The sequence below is a fragment of the Patiria miniata genome, unplaced genomic scaffold (genome assembly GCF_015706575.1).
Source record: "Patiria miniata isolate m_02_andy unplaced genomic scaffold, ASM1570657v1 HiC_scaffold_7, whole genome shotgun sequence".
NCBI lineage: Eukaryota > Metazoa > Echinodermata > Asteroidea > Valvatida > Asterinidae > Patiria > Patiria miniata.
In genome coordinates this window covers 38941149-38966958 of record NW_024037074.1, presented here as the reverse complement: position 1 = coordinate 38966958, position 25810 = coordinate 38941149, and the positions used below count along the sequence as shown (strand labels likewise).

The following is a 25810-nucleotide window of genomic DNA, read 5'->3' as shown; positions in this document are numbered from 1 at the left end:
GCCACATTAAAAGGAAAACGGAACAAATTGCTACAGCAGAGAGGTTGCATTCAAAAATAATTTTTATATATTTTAAATTCAGAGCATTTCCTCCAAAAGTAAGAATTCAAATAATATATATTCACTTTTAACTAGGCAAAACTTAAAAAGAAATTAACTTCACTGATTTTCAACTTCAATTAAAGATGTATTTTCTGACCTCTTCAACAACAAAAATCTTTCCTTCTTTTTTTACAAATTTTCAATTTGTTTGGTTTATGTGAAAAAAAAAATTCTAATTTGTTCGCCTTTTTTTCTATAATTTTTTTTTAGTTTGGGGTTTTTTTTCTTCACAAACACATCTGTCCCTACATTATCAGTTCTGATTGGGGCGGGAACCAGTCTACTAAGCACTAACCAAATTATTGTCAAGTAATTATCCCAGTAACTAAATGTGAGCCGATTTTTTTGGGCTCAAATGTCATGTGAACAACCTCTGTAAGAGACATCAAGAATTTATTTTTTTTGAGTGAAATTCAGAAATAGCACAGACAATACATCTTTAGAGTTAAGAATAAAAATTGTAAAATTATAGATTTAGGCAACAATATCAATGTTGGCTCAATTAAAAATAGACCACTTTAACATAGAGATGACTTTGGAAATGTTTTGAAATCAAATTTGTTTACATTACACAAAAGCTGCATGAGTTGTACTGTGGCTGTATTCCAATAATTTATACACTCAATGTCACTTAAAATGAGTTCATATTACATTGTTTAGTCCTGGAAGAAAAATTGATTTTTTTTTTGTATTATATATATCCATGGAATCAGTGAATAGGAACAAATATGCTACCTCACTTTGAAGATCCAAAAGATTAGAATATCTGTAAAAAAAAAAAAAAATTCTTGGAGAAATATGCCCTACTTGTTTTTTTAACATTCCTGGATCTTGGTATGAATAATTATAACATTTTGACAATTTCAAAAACAAACATTAAAAAAATTGTTATAGTTCTCAATAACTTTTATATTTAACAATGTACAAGTGATATCCCTCGATATATTAATACTCATTTATAATGCAGATAGTTTAGAGACATTATGTAAGTTTTCATTCTCACTTAAAAAAAATTACATCAGAAAAGTTTACAATTGTTCACACCATGTATATTTGTGAAAATGTTCTTCTCGCCACAGAAAAAGGGAATTTTCAATGTGTATTTCAGTCTCTTAAATTTGATGTGCTCACATATCACAATAGGTTTATCAAGCCTCTTTTAGGAAAAGATTAACTCTATGACAAAATGATTTCAGCTCCCCCCCCCCCCCTCAGCTCAAACTCCATCCCCCTCCCCAAAACAGGGGTCTAGAATGATTCCTGGCTCACTGAGACTGCAGAGTTTTTGATTTAGATGCTGAACCACAAGCTTGTCGATTTTGTTTTCTGGGGGAGTGAACTGTTTGTTCTGTCGCGAACATGCAGCCTTCCAAAGGGGAATCTGTTGAGAGTGGCTTCTCCTTCCAATGGGGGACTGTGCAGCCAAAATGAATGATGGCAAACGTGTCTGACCTTGGTGGATATTGTCTTTAGTCATCCTGTAAAAAAAGAAGACAGAAAAGGTTTTTTTTCTTGTCCAGCATGTTGAAAATCTAAGCAATACCCTACCAATGGACTGAACACTTTAGCATGGCAACCATGAAAAAGAAATAGAAAAAAAAATTGCTAGAGTTGTAAATGAGTCGGTCACATGTCAGGTCACATGCAAGTCACAAGGTCTCAATTCAAATCACAAGCTTAGGCGGTTTACGAAACCTTCACTTCGTCTTCCGCTTCGGCTTTACTACCAAATTCTGAATTACTGAGAAGCAAACTAAACAGAAATATTCTAGCATTTGGCTTCATATCAACCGATTGAATGTTCCTGAAGCATAACAGGCACCAAAATGTAGCTGGAGTTCCAGAAGTTGGGGGCCTAAAATCTCCTGAAGCTGTAGAGGAAGACGAAACCTGGGTTTCGGAAAGGCCCTATGTGACAGAGGTACTCCTTTGTCATTGTTTACCCCCTGTTACTTGTGGCTAGACTTGTGTCCCAACTTGTGAGCTAACTTGTGATTGACTTGTGACTGACTTGTGATTGATTTGTGATCAACTTGTGATGGACTTGTGATGGACTTGTGATGGGCTTGTGACTGACTTGTGACCGACTTGTGACTGACTTGTGATTGACTTGTGACTGACTCATGATCGACTAGTGATTAACTTGCAATTGACCTGTGATTGACTTTGCAATCGACTCGTGATTTGACTTGTGATGGACTTGTGATGGACATTGCAATTGACTCGTGATTTGACTTGTGATGAACTTGTGATTGACTCAACATCATCTCACCCATTCATCATCCTCAGCCCCGCCGGTGTCCTGTGGCTCAGGTGCATCCTGGGCCTTCATTGACATGACCTTGTCAGTCCAGGACGACCCAACCGTCTCCCCTCCGGCGTAGTTGGACACTTGGCTTGTGACGGTGTCCAGTTTGGCTATTGAAACTGTTTAAAAAAAGGAACAAGAAAAGAACTTGCAATCCAGGCAAAGCGACCAAGTGCCAAAGCGACCAAGTGCCAAAGAGACCAAGTACCAAAGAGACCATCAAGTGCTAAAGCGACCAAGTGCTAAAGGGAACAAGTGCCACTCGGGGACATGTTTAAAAAATGTGGAATCTCTGCATACTTGGCGATCATGAAGTTTTAAGAACAGCAAACAGATTCCACTGTTCATGTGAGAGACTTTTACCATTTGGGACCTAACTTCAACTAAATGTGGGGGTTTGAAGATAATATGACACTTTGTTGCAAACCTATGATGAAAAGGAAGAGATATGATTTCTTTGTAAAGAACCCATGGCTTTCAACTCTGATTTAGTGGATCAGATATGTGGCTCATTTAATTTGATCATTCAACAAGTAATTAAGGTGACCAAGTATAGACAGATAGCTCCGTGGAATACTTCTTGTCATACAGCACCTGAATAAATCCTGTCATCTGATTGGTGAGTCGTTGATCACGTGTCACTGAATTATTTGCCCCACAAAAACAGAAGTTCCATACCACGGTAAATTGAAGTTCCATTGCACAGACACACTATTACCAACCAGATGACAAGGATTTTGTCAAGGATTGTATAAAATAAATGTTTCACATTTGTGCAATGGAAAGAAAAAACTTTGTTTGGCGACAGATGGAATGTTCCATTCCACTCGGCTTCACCTCATGGGATGGAACATTCCATCTGTCCCCGTTTATGCATCATGTTCATCACATGAATAGTTCAAGCAACTCACATATGAATGGGCAATCTGCTGTCGTCTTCAATCTGATAGTGTCCCCATTCTCCAGTTCAATCTTGTCTAGTTGCTCCTCCCTGGCCCACAGAGCCACGCAACCATCCCTGTTGTGCTTGGACGTCAGACTGCTCAAGTCTTGCTTACTGACGGTCGATATCACCTCGGGGGTTGAGAGTCTGTCTGATTTGCCCTTGGCCTCTGTTTCTGTAGTGGTGAAAAAAGGTAACAAAACCAGCCATGTTAGCAGTCCTTCCCCTATAAACTTTTGCCATGGTTGAATGCCCCATAACCAGTCAACATGCAAATCTGCATGCAGGCTGTTGACCCATTGCGCAAAGCACTGTTACTGAAGACACTTTTCCTCTTTTTTAATTCATTGACAAAGAGAGTATATATATATATATATCCTCATGCGTAACACAGAGGAACGCATGCCTGTCCTCAGTGAGGGCGCTCTATGCAAGGGGTCAATAGACCTTGCGCACTGCAGGTATCTCAGATGGTGTTTTTTGTTATTTTGATATACTAATAATCAACGCACAAAAGGTTTACACACAGGCATGTAACTGGGAGTTTAGGGAAAAACGAGGAAATTCCAAACCACACAAGACTTTGTACAGCGTTTTTCGATTTGTAATGGCATTCATGAGAAGTAAACAAATGAGGAAATCAACAGATCCGAGGAACAGTTGCATGCCTGTACACATGTCTTTCCAAGCAATACCAAACCATTGCGCTCCGACTCGGCCTTAACGCATAAGGTCTATTAGCTAACCCTCCCTTTGCTTAAGAGGTCACCAATGGTCAACATTTTCTTCCTCACCTCCTGGCCTACTGTGTACAAACCAATGGGGGTCTTGACCAATATTGACCCAAGTAATAAGCAGGCTGACAATGCATGTTTCCATAGGAGGGCTTTAGAGTGAAACGAAATAGCCAGTGCTGACACCAGACTTTACAACTTCGGGGTGGGCAAGTGAGGGGAAAGAAATATTTTTGGTGGGGACAATCAAATATCTGATTTCCAACGTTGAATGCAAATCACAAACTAGCGGGCGGGTCATTCTATTAATTTAGGTTCCAAAGTGTGACATTTTTCCTGTCTCTGTTACTTCTGGACTTTGTAAATTGCCATTCAAGTCTTTCTAAAAATGACATGTTTGGGTAGGTACTTTGCTTTACATAATCATTCGTGGAAAAGGACTGCATTAAGGAGTGCATCAGAATTATAAAATCATAGATGTCTGATGTAACAGGACAGGAAAAATAGTAGACCCTAAATTTATAGAATGACCAGGATAGAAATAAAACAACCACAATCATCACCGCATCCATTTTCTTCTTGGTAAAAGTAAAAAATAGTTGGAAGAACAAATTTCCGAACCAACAACTTGACTTACTGTATGACGACATGAGATGACCTTTGCTGACCTTCTGAGTGTCGCTGAAGTTGGGTTCAATCTCGATTCCTCTGCTGTCAAACTTGCGTCTGTGTGCAACCGTTGGCTTCACGTGAAGTACCACGTATCTGGACTATTATAGTTATCAATGACTAAAAATTAACTGATAGTACTAATCATTTATCCTTACCATTTCAAAATTTGTTAGATTTTGCATGACCTATTTTAAAATGAAAAAAAATTAAGTAAAAATGTGTACAAACTTGTTCAACACCCATACCTCCCACTGTGCCAGAAACCCAAATGTCCCTTTTTTCCTCTCTCAAATTTTGATCATCGTGTTTAATCAAACACTTATGATCTCAGGCTGTGCTTCGTGGTCATATATAGGTCGATGTGGCTGGCTGTCAAAGGGGCCTTTATATGCCAGCGGCTGGACCACGTTGTAGCCGCGTCCATCACAACTCAGCTTCCCAGCTGCGAGTGAGGATGATTAGCTTCCCAAATGATTATTCATTCACCTTTTTCTGGTTTGTGTCTGTGATGACATGTCTGGACCTCCCATGTAGGACTCCATCTAATAGGACACCCGGACCACTGTGAAGCAAGAAATATTACTAAGAAATTATACTGAGATATTGGTTCAATAATAATATAAATGAAACAATAGTCAACTTTTTGTCAGGAAATTTTACATCAAGTGTTTTATGTCAAGATGCAAAATCCCAACTTCATATCTTGAAAATGCATTGGTATACATAATAACTAATGCAATTTAATAGACTGTCATCCACAGTAGAATGACATCGCCAATAGAATGACATCCCCAGCAGAGCGACATCCAAAATAGAAAGACGTGCCCAGTAGAACGACATCCCGAAGTAGACTGGTATCCCTAGATAGTAGAAGAGTGAAATCCCCTGTAGACTGGCATCGCCAGTACAGTGACATCCCCAGACGACGACATCCCCAGTAGAATTAATGGCGTCCCCAGAAGAGTGACATCCCCAGTAGACTGACATGGAAAAGAATGTTGCAATCTGACGCCACTTCAGCGGTTGTGTACAAAGTCTTGGAGAGTCAAGAAAATTGTCTAAAGTATTTCCTAACAAAATTGGAAATGTTTCCAAGTCCCGGATTCATGTCTTATCATTTTTGCAATGACTGACCTTCAATTGAGATGATATAGTCGTGTTCCCTAACGTGGCGCACTTCGAAGCTTACCCGACTTTCCTCGTGTAGTGTTGCCAAACCTCTTTGTTGACAAACCTCAAATTCATGCAGTAGAATACTAATACTTTTACCTTATTAATGCTTGCTATTTAACCTCTGTGAACAGTTTCGGTTTCATGAAATTTAATCCGAAATTCAAAAACGATGGCGTCCGGAAATTGGGCACAAATTGGCGGGGTGTTCCCTAACGTGGCGCACTTGAATAAATCTCGGAAAATTCCAAATTAACATTTAAGAATTTCTGTAAACTTGATAAATTCTGATAAATAATTATTATCTCTACTTACATACCCAGCCAGATATTTGTCAGAAAATTATTTTCTTATTTTTCAGGGCATTTTCAAAGGGTTCACTTTGCACTTGAAAAAGAAATCGGAAAATCACGCCAAAATAAATTTTTCTTCTAACTTTGTTACGGGTAAATGAACTCGCGATTTATGAACAGGAGTGTTTAGAACTTGATGAAATTTCACTTTCTGTGAAATTTCAGTTAAAACTTTTGCTCTAGGTAGGCGCTACAGGCGAAAAATCAAAGTGCGCCACGTTGGGGGCCGCGCCACGTTAGGGTACATCAACAATATGAAGAAAAAAGAGGCGTCAGGTTGCAACATTCTTCCCGAGCAACGTATCCCCGGTACAGTAGAATGGCATCCCCAGTCATCATCATCCCAATTAGAATGACATCCCAAGTAAAACAACTTTCCCAGCAGACACAATGGTAGAGCAACACATCCCCAGACATTGTAACAACATCCCCAGTAAACCGGCATATTCCCAGGTGAGCAACTTCCCCACTATATCCCCAGTACAGGCACACGAGTTCCTTCTACGACACAAATGCATGCACAAGAATCTCGGTTGTAGACTTAGTAGAGTACTACATGTACTACTAGCCTTACTACTCTCTAAGTATCCCAAGTAACTATAAATAGTATAATTCTCAACCAATGCAATAACAGGCACAATTGCAGAATACCCCGCCACTCGATCTATCCACCTCGTAGCCGGCTACGAGGTCACGGTTGGTTGACCTCAATAAACATTCTCAGCGCTACTTGTATGTACTATGCGTCATGCTCCATTGCACTCCCACTTCGTGACCGCGTAGCCGCCAACAGGGTAGTTGGTTTGGACTTACAATTTTTTTCAGCAACTCCCATTCATTTTGTGTTGCTTCGTTCTCAAGCATATTCAAGGGGACTCCCACTCCGTAGCCTCGTAGCCGCCAACAGGGTGGTTGGTTTGGACTTACAATTTTTTTCAGCAACTCCCATTCATTTTGTATGGAAGTGTAGATAGGACATGGTTAAAAATAAAACTAATTCGTACGTACGAATTACTAAACCGTACGTACGAAATACTAATTCGTACGTACGAATTACTAATTCGTACGTACGAATTACTAAACCGTACGTACGAATTACTAATTCGTACGTACGAATTACTAAACCGTACGTACGAAATACTAAACCGTACGTACGAATTACTCAGTGGCGTAGCCACGGGAAGGGGGGGGGGGGCTGGGTGTGGGGGCAGTGGCGTAGCCAGGAATTTTTAAGTGGGGGGGGGGGGGGGGGGGGGGGGGGGGGGGGCGGGTTGGGGGCGGCGCTGGGGGGCTGGAACATTTTATGGGGGGGTGTCATGTAGATCAATGATAATTTTTTTAGAAACTCAAAATCTCAGTGGGGGCGACTGGTGGGCGACAAGGTTTCATGCGGGGGGGGGTGCTGTCACCCCCAAGGCCCCCCCCCCCGTGGCAGCGCCACTGCGACAGCCCCCCCCCATGAAACCTTGTCCCCCCCCAAGTCGCCCCCCCCCCCACTGAGATTTTGAGTTTCTAAAAAAAATTTCATTGATCTACATGACGCCCCCCACCTGAAATGTTCCAGGCCCCCCCGGCGCCCCCCCCCCCCCCCCCCCCCCCTGGAAAATTCCTGGCTACGCCACTGGAATTACTAAACCGTACGTACGAATTACTAAATCGTACGTACGAATTACTAAACCGTACGTACGAATTACTAATTATTTCGTACGTACGATTTAGTAATTCGTACGTACAATTTAGTAATTCGTACGTACAATTTAGTAATTCCTACGTACGGTTTAGTAATTCGTACGTACGAATTAGTAATTCGTACGTACGAATTAGTAATTCGTACGTACGGTTTAGTAATTCGTACGTACGAATTAGATTTATTTTTACCATGTCCTACCTACACTTCCATAATTTTGTGTTGCTTCGTTCTCAAGCATATTCAAGGGGACTCCCACTCCGTAGCCTCGTAGCCGCCAACAGGGTGGTTGGTTTGGACTTAGAATTTTTTTCAGCAACTCCCATTCATTTTGTGTTGCTTCGTTTTCAAATAATGGACCCCCACTCAGTATCCGCGTAGCTGGCAATGGACTTGAATTGTTTCTTTTCCAGTGATTCCAACCTCGTAGCCAGTGATTTTAGGGGTGTATTTCCGAGTGGCGGGGTATTCTGCAATTACTCCCAATAACATTGACAGTGGTCGCAAAACAACCTGTGGACTTCCGGGTTCCACTCCCCCTTCCAAGTTTGATTCTCCACGGGGACAGACTGCAGAGGCTGGTTGTCATATAAACGGGACATAGTTCCCAAGGAATCGGAAACAAAAATCAGAGGAAAAAGTAGTTCAATTCTTCAATAACTTTGAACTAGCATTGCATGCTCTCCTCGTCGGTCTTTCGATGATGCGTACACCGTGACAGCAGTGTCTGCAGATGGGTAGCGCCAGTATCACAACTCCAGCAGTACCACTTATCATAATTTATGCCGTGAACAGTACAGCGTCATCAAACTTATGAATAATATGTACATCGTCGGTCCGCGCGTGATCGTCGTGTGCATGTCCTTCTTTAGCAGGCCCACCAGCACGGTCACCCATACATGTACATGTCAAGGGTTCCGTACGTACATGTAATTGTACGGGGTGTAACATGTACAATGTTACGACTCGGCACATAATTGCCGTACACGGTGACCTTCGATACCTGCATCTACTTCAATTGTTTTAGAACTGATGTTGTTTGCAACCATATGCACTTCTCCTAAGGCACCGTTTAAGCTTGCACGGTGGGCCCCTATGGTTTTCCTCGATTAAAAAAAAGTATGGTAATTTTCTTGGTAAAACCACCAACCCTCTTTGGCACAAAAATCATTACACACACCTTTTTCTGCATGGCTTCACAGGTCATCTATTATTCCCTGCGAAAAATATCTTGACTTGAGACATGATAGGTCAACCATCCCAATTCCCATACACTAGGGTAAAGGATAAATCATAATTAGCATCTCCAAGGATTTCTGTGGTTATGGCGTTACGCAGTCCACGGATGCACACGGAAGTAATCATGATTGAAAACCGCGGAGATTTTTCAACGACAGAAATAAGATTTTGATACAGATTCAAATCCATTCATTCAAAATAAATTCTTTATTCAATAGCTTTTTTTAGAATATTAACAAGGTTTATGTAAATACGGTATGTCCTTTCTCTATGGTTGTGTCAAAAGGAAAAGAGTAAAAATAAACAAACTAAATAACAATTAATGCAAGCGTTCACGATAAAGTAATCATACCTACTTTTTGAATGCTAAAATGTAAAAAATAAATCATGGAAGAATATGCATGGGACCCGAATCATCTGCCCAAGCCGGTTAATTTAACATTGGTCATTTCAAAAACGAAGGCTCCCCTTATCTATTCGTATTAAGCGCACGTTGTAATCAAAATGCCGACACTGTGTAAAATAGTATCCGCCGAGCACGCTATACTTGACAAAGTTACAGATCAGTTAGCCCAAGTACAAGTAATTCTACCTCCGTGGTACAACCGAATGCTATTATAATTGTTTGCACTAGTTAGTTTGGAATGGGAAGAACGACATGTCACAGCTGGCTGTGCTCAAACACGAGTTACATTCCGAAAGTTGACCGATCATTCGATGCGAAACCTCCCGCTCCCCGGAGCTCCGCCACTGATCGCCATTGATACTGCAATTTTACGTCCTGTGACCTGACGTGCCTGACTTGTGGTGACGTAAGCATAAATTATCATAAGTGATACTGCTGGAGTTGTGATACTGGCGCTACCCTGCAGATGACAACAATCCAGTTTACCACTTTCACACACAGCGCCCCCAAGTGACCGAATTGTGTCAATCAATAGACCAAGACAGTGATAAAACTGAAACTTAATTACCCCTCGGACACTAAATGCATATCAAAAGTACACTTTGGATTTTGTTTTAGTTTCCATTGTGTTGTTTTCTATTTATTTGCCAGACAACAAACAAAGTGATACGAAATCAGCCCCGGCCCTCAAAAACATAATGTTACATTTTTCACATGGAGAATTAATTCTTTAATTATGAAAACTTTAGTCCGTGCTCCCAACCACCTGTTTTGTTTTCACAAATGTAATTACTAAAGCGATATTTGTTTATAAAATATGTAGTGATGAATTTTTTTTTGAAAGGAAATTAAAAGTCATTGGAAGTCATTCCTATTTCATATAATATGTCACCTCATGGTTAAATACTTGGGGTCATTGAAAACTGTTTTTGGTCATTCATCATACCCCCCACTCCTGCTAATTTAAATCCAATTCACTGGGATGAAATATCTTTAATTTCAGCATGGTTTCAGCAGTAACAATGTTTTGGAAGTATGTCAATTCTCTCAATAAAAATCCTAAGTTGTGATGGGTGGGGTGCATACCTATGTTCCCCAATATGTTCCCCAAAATCCCATACCCTTTAACCCTAACCCTAACCCTAATCTTAAGGATTTCGGGGAACATCGGTATTGGGGAACATGCCTGCCCTAAAAAAGGGTGACTGTAACGTCATTGCCAAATTCTGCTAAATGTACTTCACTTGAAAATCTGTCAGATTTATCAAAAATCCGCCAAATTCCCCAGAATTACTTGAAATACACTATAAACACTTAAAATCACATGCAGATGTTGCAGTATTGCCTTAATTAAGGTTCAAATTATTATAAACAATGTATAGTCACATAAAGATGTTATGAAATTATTGCGTAAATTTCAGGCAAAACGCAGTTGCTTCACGACGAAGTCCGGTTCCCAGTGAACCTCAGCACCCACACCAGCCAACCTGTCCCATTAACATGCAAGGATTTGTTTGAAAAGTTGAAGCATTTTTAAACAAATGTACCATTTTTTCCCCCAAATTTGCTATGTTTTTCTGTCAAAGAACCATGTTTGCAGAATTCTGCCAGAAATCTGCCAAAAAAATCCATTGTCAAATTTTCTGTCAAACTATTTTTTTTAAAACAAAAAATATGTCAAAGTTAGCCAAAAATCGGCTAAAACGGTCACCCTGACCCTAATCTGTGCGGATTGAACTAAAATAAATTTTCTTGACAATAATACTTTGATTTAGACCTTATGCATAGCAGGTACCCCAGAGGGCTTCTTTGTTATGTTAATTTAGTAACAATGAATGCACAAAGGTTGACTCATGCCCATCCAAGCGATACAAAAACCACTGCCCTCTAACTCCGCCTCAATGCACAAGGTCTATGAAATATTTCTAATCAATATACTTTTCATCAGAAATCAATTAATATTGTGACGTCTAGAGTAACAACACACACATTTGGTGATTTTTTTTTCTTCAGATTTTTATTTCATCATTTTAATCAATTTTATATATTTCTTTGAAAAAATATTCGGGAACATTTCTCTTTAGTCATCAATTACACACTTTCAGTGACACACCCACATGTTATTATTAGACCTACATAAATATTTGCGCTTATTTTACAATGGCACAAATAAAGTAAAACACCAGATTTTAAGAAACAATACAGGCTATAGTAGATAGGCGTATCAATACATTTAACTTGAGCCTCTGTGTACACAGAAAGATCAGTTCAAATAATTTCGGCCCATCAATTGTCAGTCTTTTGAGTTGTAAAGAAACCTGTACTGATAAGGAAATTGATTTACTTAAGAAAACATGAAAAACATTTTTAAGGCCTAAAATGTTTTATTACAAACACATTCCAATACATATCTTTATGGGGTCTCTTTGTGATATCATGAATACAAAACGTTTCTCAACATTTCCGAGTACGGTTGACTCCTCTGCATGACTCCTCTGCAGGTTTAAGTCTCAATCAACAGCCAAAACATCCATCTGACGATATGTGATATTCACAAAATGCACAACCAACTAAAAAACAACATTGTGTGAGTATGGTTCCCAAAAACACTGAGTACAGTATTTATATAACTGTGAGAGGGTGTTTTGATAACGAATGAAAGCGAAAGTGATCTGATGCTTTGAATTGTTAGGGGTTAAACTTGGGAGAATTTTGCAGTGACCAAGTTTTAAAATGAAAGTGTGGTTGTGAAAAGGACCAGGGGTTGTAACGAGATTTCAGTCATCCATGCTTCAGTAATGTAAAGGAACAAAAAATGGGGGATACTGACCAACTCAAAAACCCAATTTAGGATAAATATCGACATACATGAATTGTTATGTGCAGTGAACTATGCAGATGTAATGATGTTCTTTACAAAAGTGTCATCATTGCAATTATGGTGTGACAAATTACCTTTACAAGAACTTGGGACTGGTTTATGTACATTATTTGAGTGTCTGTCTCTTACAAATGCCTGATGCACATTTCAAATGTGTGCACAACAGACTTGGTGAAAAGAAAACATGAGTCATTCTACGGCGTGTTTGTAGGGCAGCTGAAAGCAGCAATTGGCAAGAGCAGGGGAAAAAAAGATTACACTTTTCAGAGGCAGTTTTCTTGTAATTGAAGAGACTTGTTGAAATTGTTTAAGATATTGCTTAAAACTACAAGATCTTGTTGTATATGGTGAAAACGGCGTTGAAAATAAAGCTCAATTTAGTAGGAAATAGTGGCTATTTACAGAAGAATGGTCAAAAACTAGTTTGTTCGCGTCTATGGCAGTCATGTAGACCAAATTACAATTAATGCAGTTCTTTGTGCATGCAGTGGTATTGTGTTGACCATATCTCATAGACTTGCATGTGGACAAACTGGTTTTTGACCATCTTTAAACCATCGCCATTTCTTAATTTAGGCTTTATTTCCAGCGCCGTGTTCACCATATACCATGAAGATGCTGTAGTTTAGGAATACCTTGAAACATTCCAAGAAATCTGCATTTGAAAACGTGTAAACTTTTTTTGGGGGGAGGGGGGACCACCCTGTACATACTCAACAAGATTTGCTGTTGAGCAGTAAGGACTTCGTGCACGAACAGCAGATGGTGCTTTTTGAACGCTGCAGAGATTACATTTTTAGGAACTCACTGCGTGCACGCACAAAAGTCTATTGGTTCAGGCACAGATGACATCAAGTGCTCACAAATAACTTCTTAATTAAATGTGCATAAACCTGAAGCGTTCCCACGCTAGCGGTTGGTGTACGGCGCCAATGCGTACTAGTGTCTTTTCGTCCCATTGTGATGTCAGTGGTCCTTCCCTACTCTCTCTTTATAATCATTGAGGGAGTACTCGTGCACGGAGTCCTTAACATCCGTTTCAGATTGACATTCAAGAATCCTGCCGAACCAAAAAGCATTAGAGATGACTCAAGCCGACTCAAATCGACTTTAAGACAGGCGAACCTTATGTATTAATTTCCCATTGACTAGAGAACCAAGACACTCTTGGAGTCGTTCTGAACGACTTCAACAGTTGATCTTTAGAGGAAGTAGTTCTTTACTGTTTCAAAAGTTAACTTTTCCAGTTCTTAAAGTGAAAACTTTGGAATAATTTGGTTCGGCGCAACTCTGCAACTCGAGTCTGAAACAGGTTCAACTCATAATCCAGCTGATTTCACTTACAATATCTTGACTTGAATAATTTTGTGAAGCAAAAATCGCCTTGTATATTAAAAGGGAAAAAAATGAAAACCTTTTTACTAGCGTCCACGCCCAGTTTGTTGAGCACAGATGTTTAACATGCATGAGCAATTGCAAGATGGCAATAAATGACATGTAGAGAATTTTGTACATTAAAATTCACAATTATTACACATATTCTACTAATTTGTCATTGTTCTGCCTTATATATGTATACCGTACCCATGTTGGCATTTCAAATTAGCATAAACTGAGTACATATGACACCACTTATGATAATTAGTCCGAGCCTGCATAGAGGAAAAATGACCAGTTTAGATGTGCCTGAATTACCGGTGTGTTAAAATCACCACAAAATGGACGGATACCTTTACGGCCGATTAATTCATATTTCCCTGATGAGATCTGGGTTCAAAATTGTTTTAATCTCTATCTGCCGACAAAGTGTATATGCAGATTTATAACAGTCACCTTGGTAGAAAAGTCTGCACGATGCCACATATCTTTTACCATTCATGTGACATATGCTTCATATAACACATATGTACAATCATGATGATCGGGCTTTCTTGCCCCTAACTGAAGACAAACCTGTGCAACTATTTTATTTCGCCAGATATTAACAAGCATGATGTGGTCGTGGATCGTTCTATAAATTTAGGGTCCAAAGTGTGACATTTTTCCTGTCCCTGTTACCTTGGTACTTTGTAATTTACAAGTATCATTAAGAATGACTTCAAATGATTTTTCTTCATTTGTTGTGTAGGTGGTTTGCTATTCATAATCACTCTTGGAGGACGACTGCATTAAGGAGTGCATTGGAATTAGAAACTCATTCCGGTAAAAGCCGGTACTCAACAAAAATTGTACTGTATCGTGTACGATTGCATCAGTGGACATCTTGCCTTTTTTTGTGTGTGCACCAATACTGCTCAATAAAATGATCACATCTTAACTTCATGCGATAAGTACATATTAAACTGTGCAATGCAGCTTTTTGGGAGTGACCAAAATGACGATATAGAAAGTGCCATCTATATTTCATATATCAGACGCTACTAAATCCTATCATATTTAGGTTGAAGAACATTAAAATAAAGAGAAAATACTCAGATAACATAATTTAAAAGAAAAATTTAAACAAATACATAGAAGAGGGTTGTAGATTCTCAGTTCAAGACTCTTCCAACAAAAATCACATCTTAACTAAAATTAAATAAAATTTATAAAGAGAAACCTTCTTATTAGAAATTGGATGAATAAATTGGTGGAGCATTTTAAGTTATTTGTAGCCCTCAATACTAAGATATAAAAATTTGCACCTTCATAAATCAGACATCATCTTTCTCCCACTGATTAAAAACTACTGATGATTACTGATTTTAAAATTATATATCAATTTACAATTTTGTTTTATTATAATTTTTTTAATTTTTTTTTTGGAAAATTGGCAAGGCATTTAAAAACTTTGAAGTCTACAATTACACTGCTCTCCCTGTAAAGAATAGCGTAGGGGAAAAAAGAGGAGGATTGTAAGAAACCAACAACGTATCCTGCGAGATGATCTCATCTTTTTTTTAAGGTCACCATTTAACACCTGTCCAATTAGAAACTATTGGGGGCGCCTTGGGTTGATTGACACCACAGACATCTTTTAAAAGAACCTATACCTGTCAAGCCTTTTTTTTACGCTGTGGGTTTCTGACCAGAAAACTGTGCCTTCTATAACTGCCATGTTACGGCGAAGGCTCATTGTTATCATAAATAACACACGTCGTGCGACCATTCTCTTGCTCATTCATGCGCCCACCATGAGAGTTCAAATTTATGGTCAGAAAAATCAGGCGAATGTCAGGTCTAGTTTTTTGTTTCTAAAAGATGTCCATGATTCACACGTGCCAAGTTTAAAGTGCACTTTATTGATAAAGATGGCAAATACAAACATATAAGGTTTGCACAGGTCAAAGCCTGTATGTGCACAAAACTTGGGCTTGCTGTATGAGCTTTTAGCCGCTGTATAAGCCTTTAGACAATGTCTGATATGGCCACTCACCAAATTTGAAAATCCAAGATATTGACTGCAGTATTTCCAAAGATTTCCCAAGACAGTCAAGATGATTTTTGCTGCACTGCCCTTTTTTGCAATGCAAGAGTACACTCTTTTAACATAGGGCTCGCAAAACTGCTGCAAAAAGCATTGTACGCATGCAGAAACTCTTCTCAATCCAAAGACTTGGAAAACCTTTCCCAAGTCTTGGTCCGAATTCCTACGATTTCAGGAAAATTCCCAAGATTTTGGGAAAATTCCAAAAAGCATCCACAGGCAATTGTGTTGAAATACCTTCTAGTCTTAGTAGTTTTGCCACTTTTATGACAAGTATCCTTTCTTCAGCAAAAATAGTTGGATTTCCAAACCACTCCAAACTCGATGAGCAAGTAAGAGAGGAAAATTGACAGAGATGTAAATGGAAAAAACAGGGGGGAAAAAAGCATTTACTACGTTTTTTCAATTAATTGCACCCTTTAAAAAACAAAACTCAAATCAACTTTTGTACATCTTGATAACAAAATTCACAACTATAACTACATGTTCTTCTTTGGTCAGCCTACTTGGAAATGACAGAAGAAAAATGATCATGACTTCTTGCCTTAAGCAATAAAAGGCTCAAAAACATAATTCCATCAGAATAACATCTTGAGGAGGGGGGGGGGGGGGGAAGATCGAGACCGTCAATTGACATGAGGTTCCTTGGCCCCCTGGCAGATCAAAGAGTGTTACAGGCTGATCAAATGGGGTGGGTGGGGGAGTAGATGCCTCCACACACTCCCCCCCCCCTTTGATATTGCTTGATTATCCCTTTTTAGGCCCCACCCATACGAGACTGGGGCAGGAGAATCTATGTGACTAATGCTCAACTGAGAGTCCTAATAGATTAATGTCATGTTGCAGCCATCTTGTTTTTTTCCCCATTCAAATCAACGTAACCAAAGCGAGGCTGGAAGGAAAAATAGTCTGGTTCCTTTTTGCACAAAAAACATTAACATTCAGTACCGATATTGGATACAGGGAACATGACTGAAATGGTGGCAGCATGATAAAGGCCTATACATGTACATGCCCCTGAAGTGTACGGTTCATCCAGATTTGGTAACCCAAAAATTGACCCCCAAAAAAAACATTCTTTCAGATTTGCAACACAATCAAATCTCTGTTTGTATTTGATTCCATGCAATCACCCAAAGTACTGTTTAGATTGGGCTTTAAAAAAAACTGAATAAATGTTGACAAAGCAACACATTGTTTTAGTGTAAAACTAATCTCTTTGGCCACTGTGAGTTGGAATTTATACATGCCTCAAGCAATTATAGCTAATAAACTGAACACCTAGATTGACTATGCAAGAAACGCCTAATTAAAGTTCAGATTTTATTTTCGCTTGTGGCGATCTTCCAAACTATTTGCAAAACAATGAAGTGCTGACGTAGAAAAAGATTGAGCACACTGCACTCCTCTTGAAATTTGTCATTTTGAAAACAATGGCTTGGCCATCAAATCGTACACACTTTTCCAAAAAGTACTCTTCATTTTTAATTTCTTTTTTTTTTCAATTTAAAATTTTTTTTTTTAATCTAAAAATTTCAACAGGGAATATTCTCAGGCTTGGTTTGTTATTCTAAAGAATCGTAAGATGGGTTTTATCCCTGATTCTTTTAAGTCAATGTATAAACAACCGGGTGACATATATTAGATTTTGTTTCATCAAAAGTTTTAGCAGCATGTAGTTGGTTAAGTTTGCAAGGTTCAATGGAACACTGGTACCATTATGCTTTGACTGAAACACTAAAATCTCCTGTTTTGCATTTGCTTAAATTTTTGATAAAATATTTCCCTTCTTCGATGTGGGGTAAACGAGAGAATATTTGACGATTTATACATTGGTACTGTCAACGCAAAATGTGGCAGTGCATCACCAGGCTTTAATGAGCATGTCTTGGTACCAGACCCTCATACTTATTCACAATACATACAACCAAACCTTAAGTCTGGCACCCGACTGCATAATCACTGAGGTCGTTGCGGTAGATGAGTCCAAAACAAACCCTCACAAGTCCATCACAAGCCGTCCAGTCACAAGCTTTTTAAATGAACTGTGACAAAAGGCATTCTGTTGTTACTGTTTATCCTGTTACTTGTGACTGGACTTGTGATTTGCTTGTGATTTTCTTGTGATTTGCTTGTGATCGGACTTATGATGGACTCGTGATGAACTTGTTGTCATGCATTGTTGTATTTGAGTCCATCACAAGTCCACCACAAATGTGGTCAAAAGTAAATCACAAGTCCTTTCATAAGTTCAGTCGCGAGCACAGATCGATAAACAATTACATAGGACTGCTTTTGAAATAGTTTGTAACTTGAATTGAGACTGGAGGACTAGTGACGTACTCGCGACGACTTGCGATGGACTGGACTACTACACCGACTTCAACACTGTGAGATGCTGGCAAAAGGCCAAGAATATTCCCTTATCGAACAGACGGTTAATAACACAAACACACACACAAAAGCACCCACACACAGGGACGGTCAGCTACCGTCAGTGTCTCAGGTTGCCCATGGAGAATTTCCACTGCTGTGTTATGACTCGCCTTTCACACGTGTGGATCGTCAGACCTATCGTTTTGACGTCTTTACTGTCTAAGCACAGGTTGGTGCCTTGAAGTTTGAAAATGCGGTTGCTTTCGGCTTGTTCCCATTTCTGAAGCGGAAACGTAAACATGAAGAAATTTGTCAAAACTATATTTCTAGTCACACATTTGTAAATGGGCAGCCTCACATAAGAACTTCAAATTCTGACGGCAATCTATGCTACAGCCAAGACAAATTGTAAAGAAAAACTCAATCAGAAATGTCTCTCCTTATGGGCGAATTTTCCAAAATGTTTAAACAGCCTAATAACATAAAAATAATAACATTGCCTATGACACCTCATGTTTGCACAAAGACACTTGGCTTTGTGCACATTCAGAATAAGATCAGTCATGTGTACTTCGCAATTTATATGTACAAACCCGTAAGCGCTAGGGGCTCTTGAAAGTGGTCAAAAAGCGCCCTCTCATGTTTCCGCGCGGAGCCCATAACTTGAGAAATTGCTCTTTTAACCTTAACAGCCCTGAATCCTTCAAAAACCTCTTTGCCAAAGTGGAGGAATTTGGAGGATTGAGGTTAAATGGCAAAAGTGTGTTACTGATTTCGTAGGATGCACTTTGTCAAGGTCTTGGGCCGGACCTTGTGTTGTTTTTGCTCAGCCATGCATAAATATAGGCCTGGATTATGCTTGAAATCCTCCGTACTGCTCCAGGATGTCACTGGCCAAGCCTCAACATATTGACAGTCACTGCCGCAGGATTTTGCAGGATTCAGGCAGTGGTCACCTCTCCACTGACCATATTTAAGAAATAACGGAGGAATTTGCAGGATTGAGGCTATGCTATTTTTCCATGAGGCCAATTGGAGGATTTTGCAGGATTGAGGCTTCATCCTAGCAAAAAGGCCTAGGGAGTTAAGGTTAAAGGAAAGCTTGCCATATTGGTTTTTACCTGGTAACTATGATAACCTTTGCAGCTTCTTAATAACACTGTTGAGCCTGACGTGCTGTCTGATGCCGTCAAGCACAGGTCTGTGTGCTTAATCACCTTCTCTTTGGTGAAGGAGAACTCCTGAAACATTGGGAGAAAACACCAGAAGGATTCAAGATAGTTAACCCATTAGCATTTGTACTACATTGTGTTACATTGTGTTTAATCACCAAAGAATCAATAAAACCACAGCTTGCTCTGGTGGTTTCGGGCGCTACAGTGAGTAAAAGCAAGGTGGTTATGGGCACTATCCGTTCCGTTCACAAGTACCCCCTCACCGGCAAAGAAAGTACAGTTGGGGGTGACCGACCGACGCCATCTTGCCTGACTGCAATATTTTGCCGTGAAGCGCCACTGCGTGTACATAGTACAAATCCCCTGGTGTACGTGCGTCATACACAAGGAATGGTGCGCGCGAGTCAACCAGCGAAATGTATGTGTCCCGCCCATGGGACGTCGTTGCTAAGTAAACGGGCGCCCTCTTTTGTTGGCGCACGGAGCCAATAGTGACTAAAGGGTTAAATAAAGCACACCAGATCTTCAAACGCAGAAACTACCATGAACCCTTCCTACCCGTCAATCAAACAGTGTCCATTGATTAATGAGATAACCAGTTTTGATCAGGTGACCACTGAAGCTCGGCAAAACTCTGTCATAGGCACTGCGACAAATTTACACAAATAAAAGGTGGGCGCAGCTAAGTGCTATTTACGAAAAATTGAATTATTGGATTTTGATAATAATTGGTTTCTTCAGTTTGTTTTCAAACTGACAAATTGAAAGACTACGAATGTTGGGCTGAATAACTCAGTCATGCGCCTGAAGAGATTTACGGAAGTCAAGATACCAATCCCGCTCATTTTTTTTAGCTCAAACCCAAAGACCGCTCATAATTGGTGCAAAAGCACCCATAAACACAAATATGTCACGTCTCACCAACCGTTCACTACGCAGTTTCGCAAAAAAATCAACGTATTTCCACTCAGGCAAATTTCGCAGCAAATATTTTGTGACATTTACTTATTAATTTGCATATGCGCAAAGACTGAACAGGCCTTTAAACAGATTAAGCATAAAACCGAGTCCATTTTATTTTGTGGTTTATTAGGTGACCTCCGATAACGCGTTTTTTGTTTTTATCTACTAACCTGATTTCCACCACTGTTGTGACACTCATACATTCCTAGAACGCCGTCTTCTGTATGGCCTAGCGTGTCCATACACATTGACCCTTGCTGTAGCGCACCAAAGGCCAAATCCTGCTTGTCTGGTATTCTGTTGAACAAAAAATATTGAAACATAACTTTTGTTTCATTATTTAAATTCATTCAGGTAAACGAAAGAGGTGGTCCTACGCTGCAATGCACCAAAGACCAAATCCTACTTGTCTGCTATTCTGTTGGACAAAAGAATAATAATATAACTTTTATTGTTTATTTATTTGAATTCTTTCAGGTAAATGACGGCGGTGGTTCCTCAAAATTTACAGGCACTGTAGCTTGGAAGCCCGATAAAAGCATAGAGAGAGCACTTTTTAGAGATGGGAGGAAACCCTACTCTGATATTCCAGGGTGTAAATTGACAAAATCAGGTAGGGATTGAAAACTCTAACCTACATGATGATCAAGTAGAGAATCGAACCTTGGTCGCAGAAATGGAAAAGCAAGGAACGCAGCACTAAGCCATCCTGACTCTCCCAATCTGACCCATACTCCTGGTAACGGAACGATTATTGCTACTATGAATCACCTTAGCAACTGTCGACTAGCAAAAGCTCACAAAAGCTGATTATTTAACCATTTTTTTCTGATAACTTCAAAATGGGCTTTAAGTTACAAATTCCATCGAAAATAACGAAACTACGTCCATATTCTGTACCAAGCTTTGAAAAGGTTTCACGGTTGATATTCGGTACAATTTTAAACTAAGAATTGACCATTATGCCTTTTAGTCAACAAAAAATACCAATGTAAACAAAGAAGACATAAAATAGAACCGAAGGCCACTAAAAAATAGTGGCTCAATATCAACTTCCCAATGCATGTTTGCTTTACAAAAACCATACATGTAGATGTCTTGCAAATGTGGAGGTAGAAAAAAATAACTTTTGTAAAAATTGTTAGCAATTAAAAGAAGGGCAGGTTCATTTAAGTCCATTGCGTTTATTCCATGTCCTTATGGCACACTGCACAGCCTTTTTATTAAACAGGCTGTATCTGTCTTGAATTATTCAACTCCCCGCCGAGAGATACCCTCCGCCGAAACAATTTATTAATTTAAAAAGAAAAGAGACTCCACGAGCGCCTTATGCAGGGATGCAGGAACCACATCAAAGTAAATGATTCAAGTCTTGTTTCATATTGATTACGCACGCACACACACAGAGTCATTCACCACGACCAGTGTGGCGTACATGTATATGCGTGCGTCAGTTGTGCCAGCTGTGAAAATCAACACACGATCGTGGCGCTGTCCGTAGGGTGCTTTGAGGCAGGCCAAACCTTTCCCTTCTATTCATCTGGGAGTTATGAGACTCGTCAAGAAAAGAGAGTGTTTCGGTAAGCGCCGACTGTATCCACACATCTTTCTGTCTGTGTTTTGCAGTGCAGTCAAAGTGTTCTCGAAATAAAAAATAAACAAACTTTACCAACTGAATAAAGTTTTCTTAAACACAATGTGAGGGTACTTTTAGAATAATTTTTGGAAGCGTTTAATGTTGGCCTGTAATGAATTTTGGGGGATTCTTCTTTGACTGATCACTGTCAGTTATTCAGTTACAATTTTATAATGGTTTGATAAATTGAAAACCATTTTTTGAAAATGAAGGCTTCCTTTCCAAGTGTGTAAGAGAAAGCACAAACAAAATCTCAAGCAAAAATCCCCAATTCCAAGAAACTCTTTCACAAGGAAGTAGTATAAATACAAGTCAAGGATAGATGTATTTGAACATTTCAAGTTAAGATGAACATCCCTGAGAAAAAAAGTGAGTGAATGATTGGTTAAATATATAAAGCAATTTTCCGAGTTGGCAAAATTGTGTATTGACACATGTACTAATGGTCCTAAAATAACTCAGCAATTTGATTAACAGAAACTATAACCAAATTGAGAATGATTAATGAACTGAAATATAATCCTGTCTTTGTTTTGCCTATTCTCATGACCAGGATCACTGCTCAGGTTCTTCCAAACCATTTTTTTTTGCCAAAGCTTCTTCCCCGAACTATCTTGCAAGAACAATCCTGACACCCCCCCCCCCAATCTTTGTAAACATTGACAATCATGGACCCCTATTGTCCCTAATCCTCATCCCTTTATTTGTACTTATAACTTTTTAGCAACAGCTCTCATTTGTTTCGTACACAAATTTCAATCCCGGTTGTTCGGTCAATGCGGACATATTATTTGTGCCCTGCCCCTAACCCTTTTGTCCCAAGTCCACGATTGCCAGTGTTTACATACTCACATTCACACACATAAAAAATTAAAGAATGAATAAAAAATACAACTGTGGTTCCATGTTCTGGTTAAGTAATAATTCATTACATTTGTCTCAGGCACAGCAACTGTGTGGTTGCTGAATTTTTGAGTGCATCTCCCTGTCAAAATTTTGGCGCATCCTGGCTACAAGTTAAAAGGACCCAGCTGTGAAGCTGGCATCTAGCTCCTCAATTATTGACAAGGAAACCACAGGTAACACGTTTCTCACACCAAGGCTGGAGCATTTAAGGTGAAGGGAAGAAAAAGGGGGGGGGGGAGGGCAGGCAAGAGGCCGTCAAGTATTATTCCTGCTCAAAACCCCTCGCCTCCCATTGGCAAAGAAAAGGTGTGACTCGATCACTTTGCATACGAGTCACGTGACCGTGTTCAACGACTTTCTGCCACCTGGCTCTTTCAGAACAACTGAGAAAAAAAAAATGCAGAAATTAATAATGGCTTGCCACGAGCTCTACAGTGTATATTTGTGATGTGTCGGGTGGAATTTAAATGACGGAAACGACTTATTGCTTGTTTGTGTTCATCATTTCATAGTCAATTTCAACTAATTTACTTGCTAGCGTGCTTGCTTACTTTAATTAGTTTTTTTTTTATATTTCAAACATTTGTTTGCTTTAGTTGATACCCTCTTATTGTTTGTTCAGTCAAAGACAGTGACACATTTCTTCCACTTCCCCTGCCATGCATTTGTACACAGACTAAAAACAGTCAGATCACATTTGTATAAACCCTGTGTCTAGGCAAATTCCATCAACAGACAAAAGAGGTAACTGGTTGGTTCAGCTGGCATATCAATCACCTCCAGTCAAAGCATGGCTATATCAAATTAACAAGGGGATTCTTAACTGTTAAAAACAGTTGCTTGATTTTGACTGCTGTGCTCGTGTAGCTGAATTTGTCAGCTAGCGAGGGAGGGTTTTACTTAAATGTATCACTGACTGATTTATTGACAGACTGACTTATTGTTAGATTTTTTTCAGGAGATGGAAATTGCTTTAAGCAGATAAGGAATTTAATAAAAAGTTTTCACCGTTTTCAGAAGCAAGAATCAAAAACGTTTTAATTGAACAATTCTGTTCGTTTCCTTCAGTTTCAAGCAACGTCATCAGACATTAATCAATTTATAGACACAGTTGCATCCTAAACATATTTTAAAAAAATTGGTGAGTCTTTCCAGTTTACATGTCTTCCCCTCCCCCCCCCCCTTCACTGAAGTCAAAACTTGAGATGGTCTGACATTTTGATCTAAGCAGACTCTCTTTATTCCAATTTCATGGACAAATGCCACACAAAATTAGGCCAAGGGAGAGCAAACAAGCACAAAAAACAACTCTACCTATCAAAATAATATTTTTCTTCATCTGTGTTAATTTTCTTGCAAATACATGTTCCCGTTTTCAATCTATCAGCACCTACCACTCTCACTAACTGTCCCCGTCCACCCGAGCCATACCCTGGCACCAACCAACGAGTCCCCTGACACCCCCAAGTCTTCTCCCCTTTCCCAATTAATTCAGCCGGAGCTACTGGCATCTTTCCTTAAATTAGTTCCCCTTTGTTTTCTTCGGACATCTAGACATGTTATTAGAGAAGATTTAATCCATGTTTCCTCGGGGGAATTGGCAAAGACGTAATGGTTTATATCAATTTAGGGATTTTCTTCTTTTTTGGTGGGGGGGGGGGGGGGGGTTTGAGGGTGGCCTGGAATTATATGTTGAGAGATGGGGTTGTGATACAGTTTTAACATGAGAAAAAGGTCAGGGTTCATATGCATTTGGGTTAATAGCCATAAAGCCGTCCGCCAGGCTTCGAATTTATCAGAATCTGAAATGGCAATACGGGCAATTCCAGGGTAACTCACGTTACATTTGGAAAGGGTCTTCTGTCAACTCTGTGCTGTTATTCTATGGAGCCAAAGTATAGACCATTATCATGCTGCGGCCATTTGGATTTTTCCCATTCGAATCAACCAAAGCAAGGTTGGAAGGAAAAATAGTCTGGTTCCTTTTTGCACAAAAACATTATCATTCAGTACTGTTGTTGGATACAGGGAACATGACTGAAATGGTGGCAGCATGATAAAGGTCTATTGAGGTGGATGTTTCTTACAGAAGATCCCTTGAAATGGAGTGACTTAAGTATGAAAAAGGGCCAACAAAATATACTTCTGCTGGTTTGGCAATAAAGTTTTTTATCGGTAACTTGAGTTACAAAAAAAAAAAAGGATGTGAAAAAACCTTGAAATCCCTTGCATTTGAAAATGTCCTCATACCGTGCAATGTTGGAAGAATCTTTCTAGTGCCCTTACATTATTAGGGTATACATGTAGGTCAGATGCTACCGTAACACTTTTTATCAGTTAATCAATCATGAAATCTCTACAGGGATGTATTTCGGCACCTCGCGTTACGGTAACAGTTTTGTCCGCCCATCTTTGGTACAAGTTAAAACATAAAAGAAACTTATGATCAAACCAAATAAGATTTTTTTGGCATAGATTATGAACCTTTCTCTCTGCCTTAATAACAAAAACTCACAATAACACTTTCAAGTTGCATGTAAAAACAAGATGCCAAAATGACCACTTAAAATCCATCATTTTAGCCCCCCCCCCCCCAAAAAAAACCTGCTTTGGACCAAATTCCATCTCACTGACACCACTCAGATGAAAGGTCTTGTTGTCCCCTTTTAATTTGATACCAAGTTTGAGGTTGTGATGCCTGTAGTTCTGAAGATTTCATAGATTTTCACCTTTTCAGATGTGTCCACTTTGCGATGGAATTGCACATATTATGATTCACATGTATGCTTATAA

The 25810-nt window shown here is 39.3% G+C and overlaps 2 protein-coding genes across 2 annotated transcripts in view; both read right to left on the bottom strand.

Annotated features, from left to right (window-relative positions):
• Positions 1-478: 478 nt before the first annotated feature.
• LOC119745630 (arpin-like) lies at positions 479-8699 on the bottom strand. Its single transcript, XM_038222135.1, has 6 exons — positions 8483-8699; positions 5246-5321; positions 4725-4857; positions 3322-3528; positions 2375-2529; positions 479-1580 (listed from the first exon to the last, which is right to left on the bottom strand). The coding sequence occupies exons 1-6, from the start codon at positions 8569-8571 to the stop codon at positions 1572-1574; spliced, it is 669 nt and encodes a 222-aa protein (XP_038078063.1). The 5' UTR covers positions 8572-8699; the 3' UTR covers positions 479-1571.
• Positions 8700-11616: 2917 nt separating this feature from the next.
• Positions 11617-25810, bottom strand: part of LOC119744582 (polypeptide N-acetylgalactosaminyltransferase 2-like) — a 92188-nt gene continuing 77994 nt past the window's right edge. Inside the window, exons 12-14 of the mRNA XM_038220578.1 lie at positions 20646-20772; positions 19459-19578; positions 11617-18617 (exon numbers count right to left, since the gene is read on the bottom strand). Coding sequence (XP_038076506.1) covers positions 18456-18617; positions 19459-19578; positions 20646-20772 — 409 coding nt within the window. The 3' untranslated portion in view covers positions 11617-18455. The remainder of the gene's footprint in view (positions 18618-19458; positions 19579-20645; positions 20773-25810) is intronic.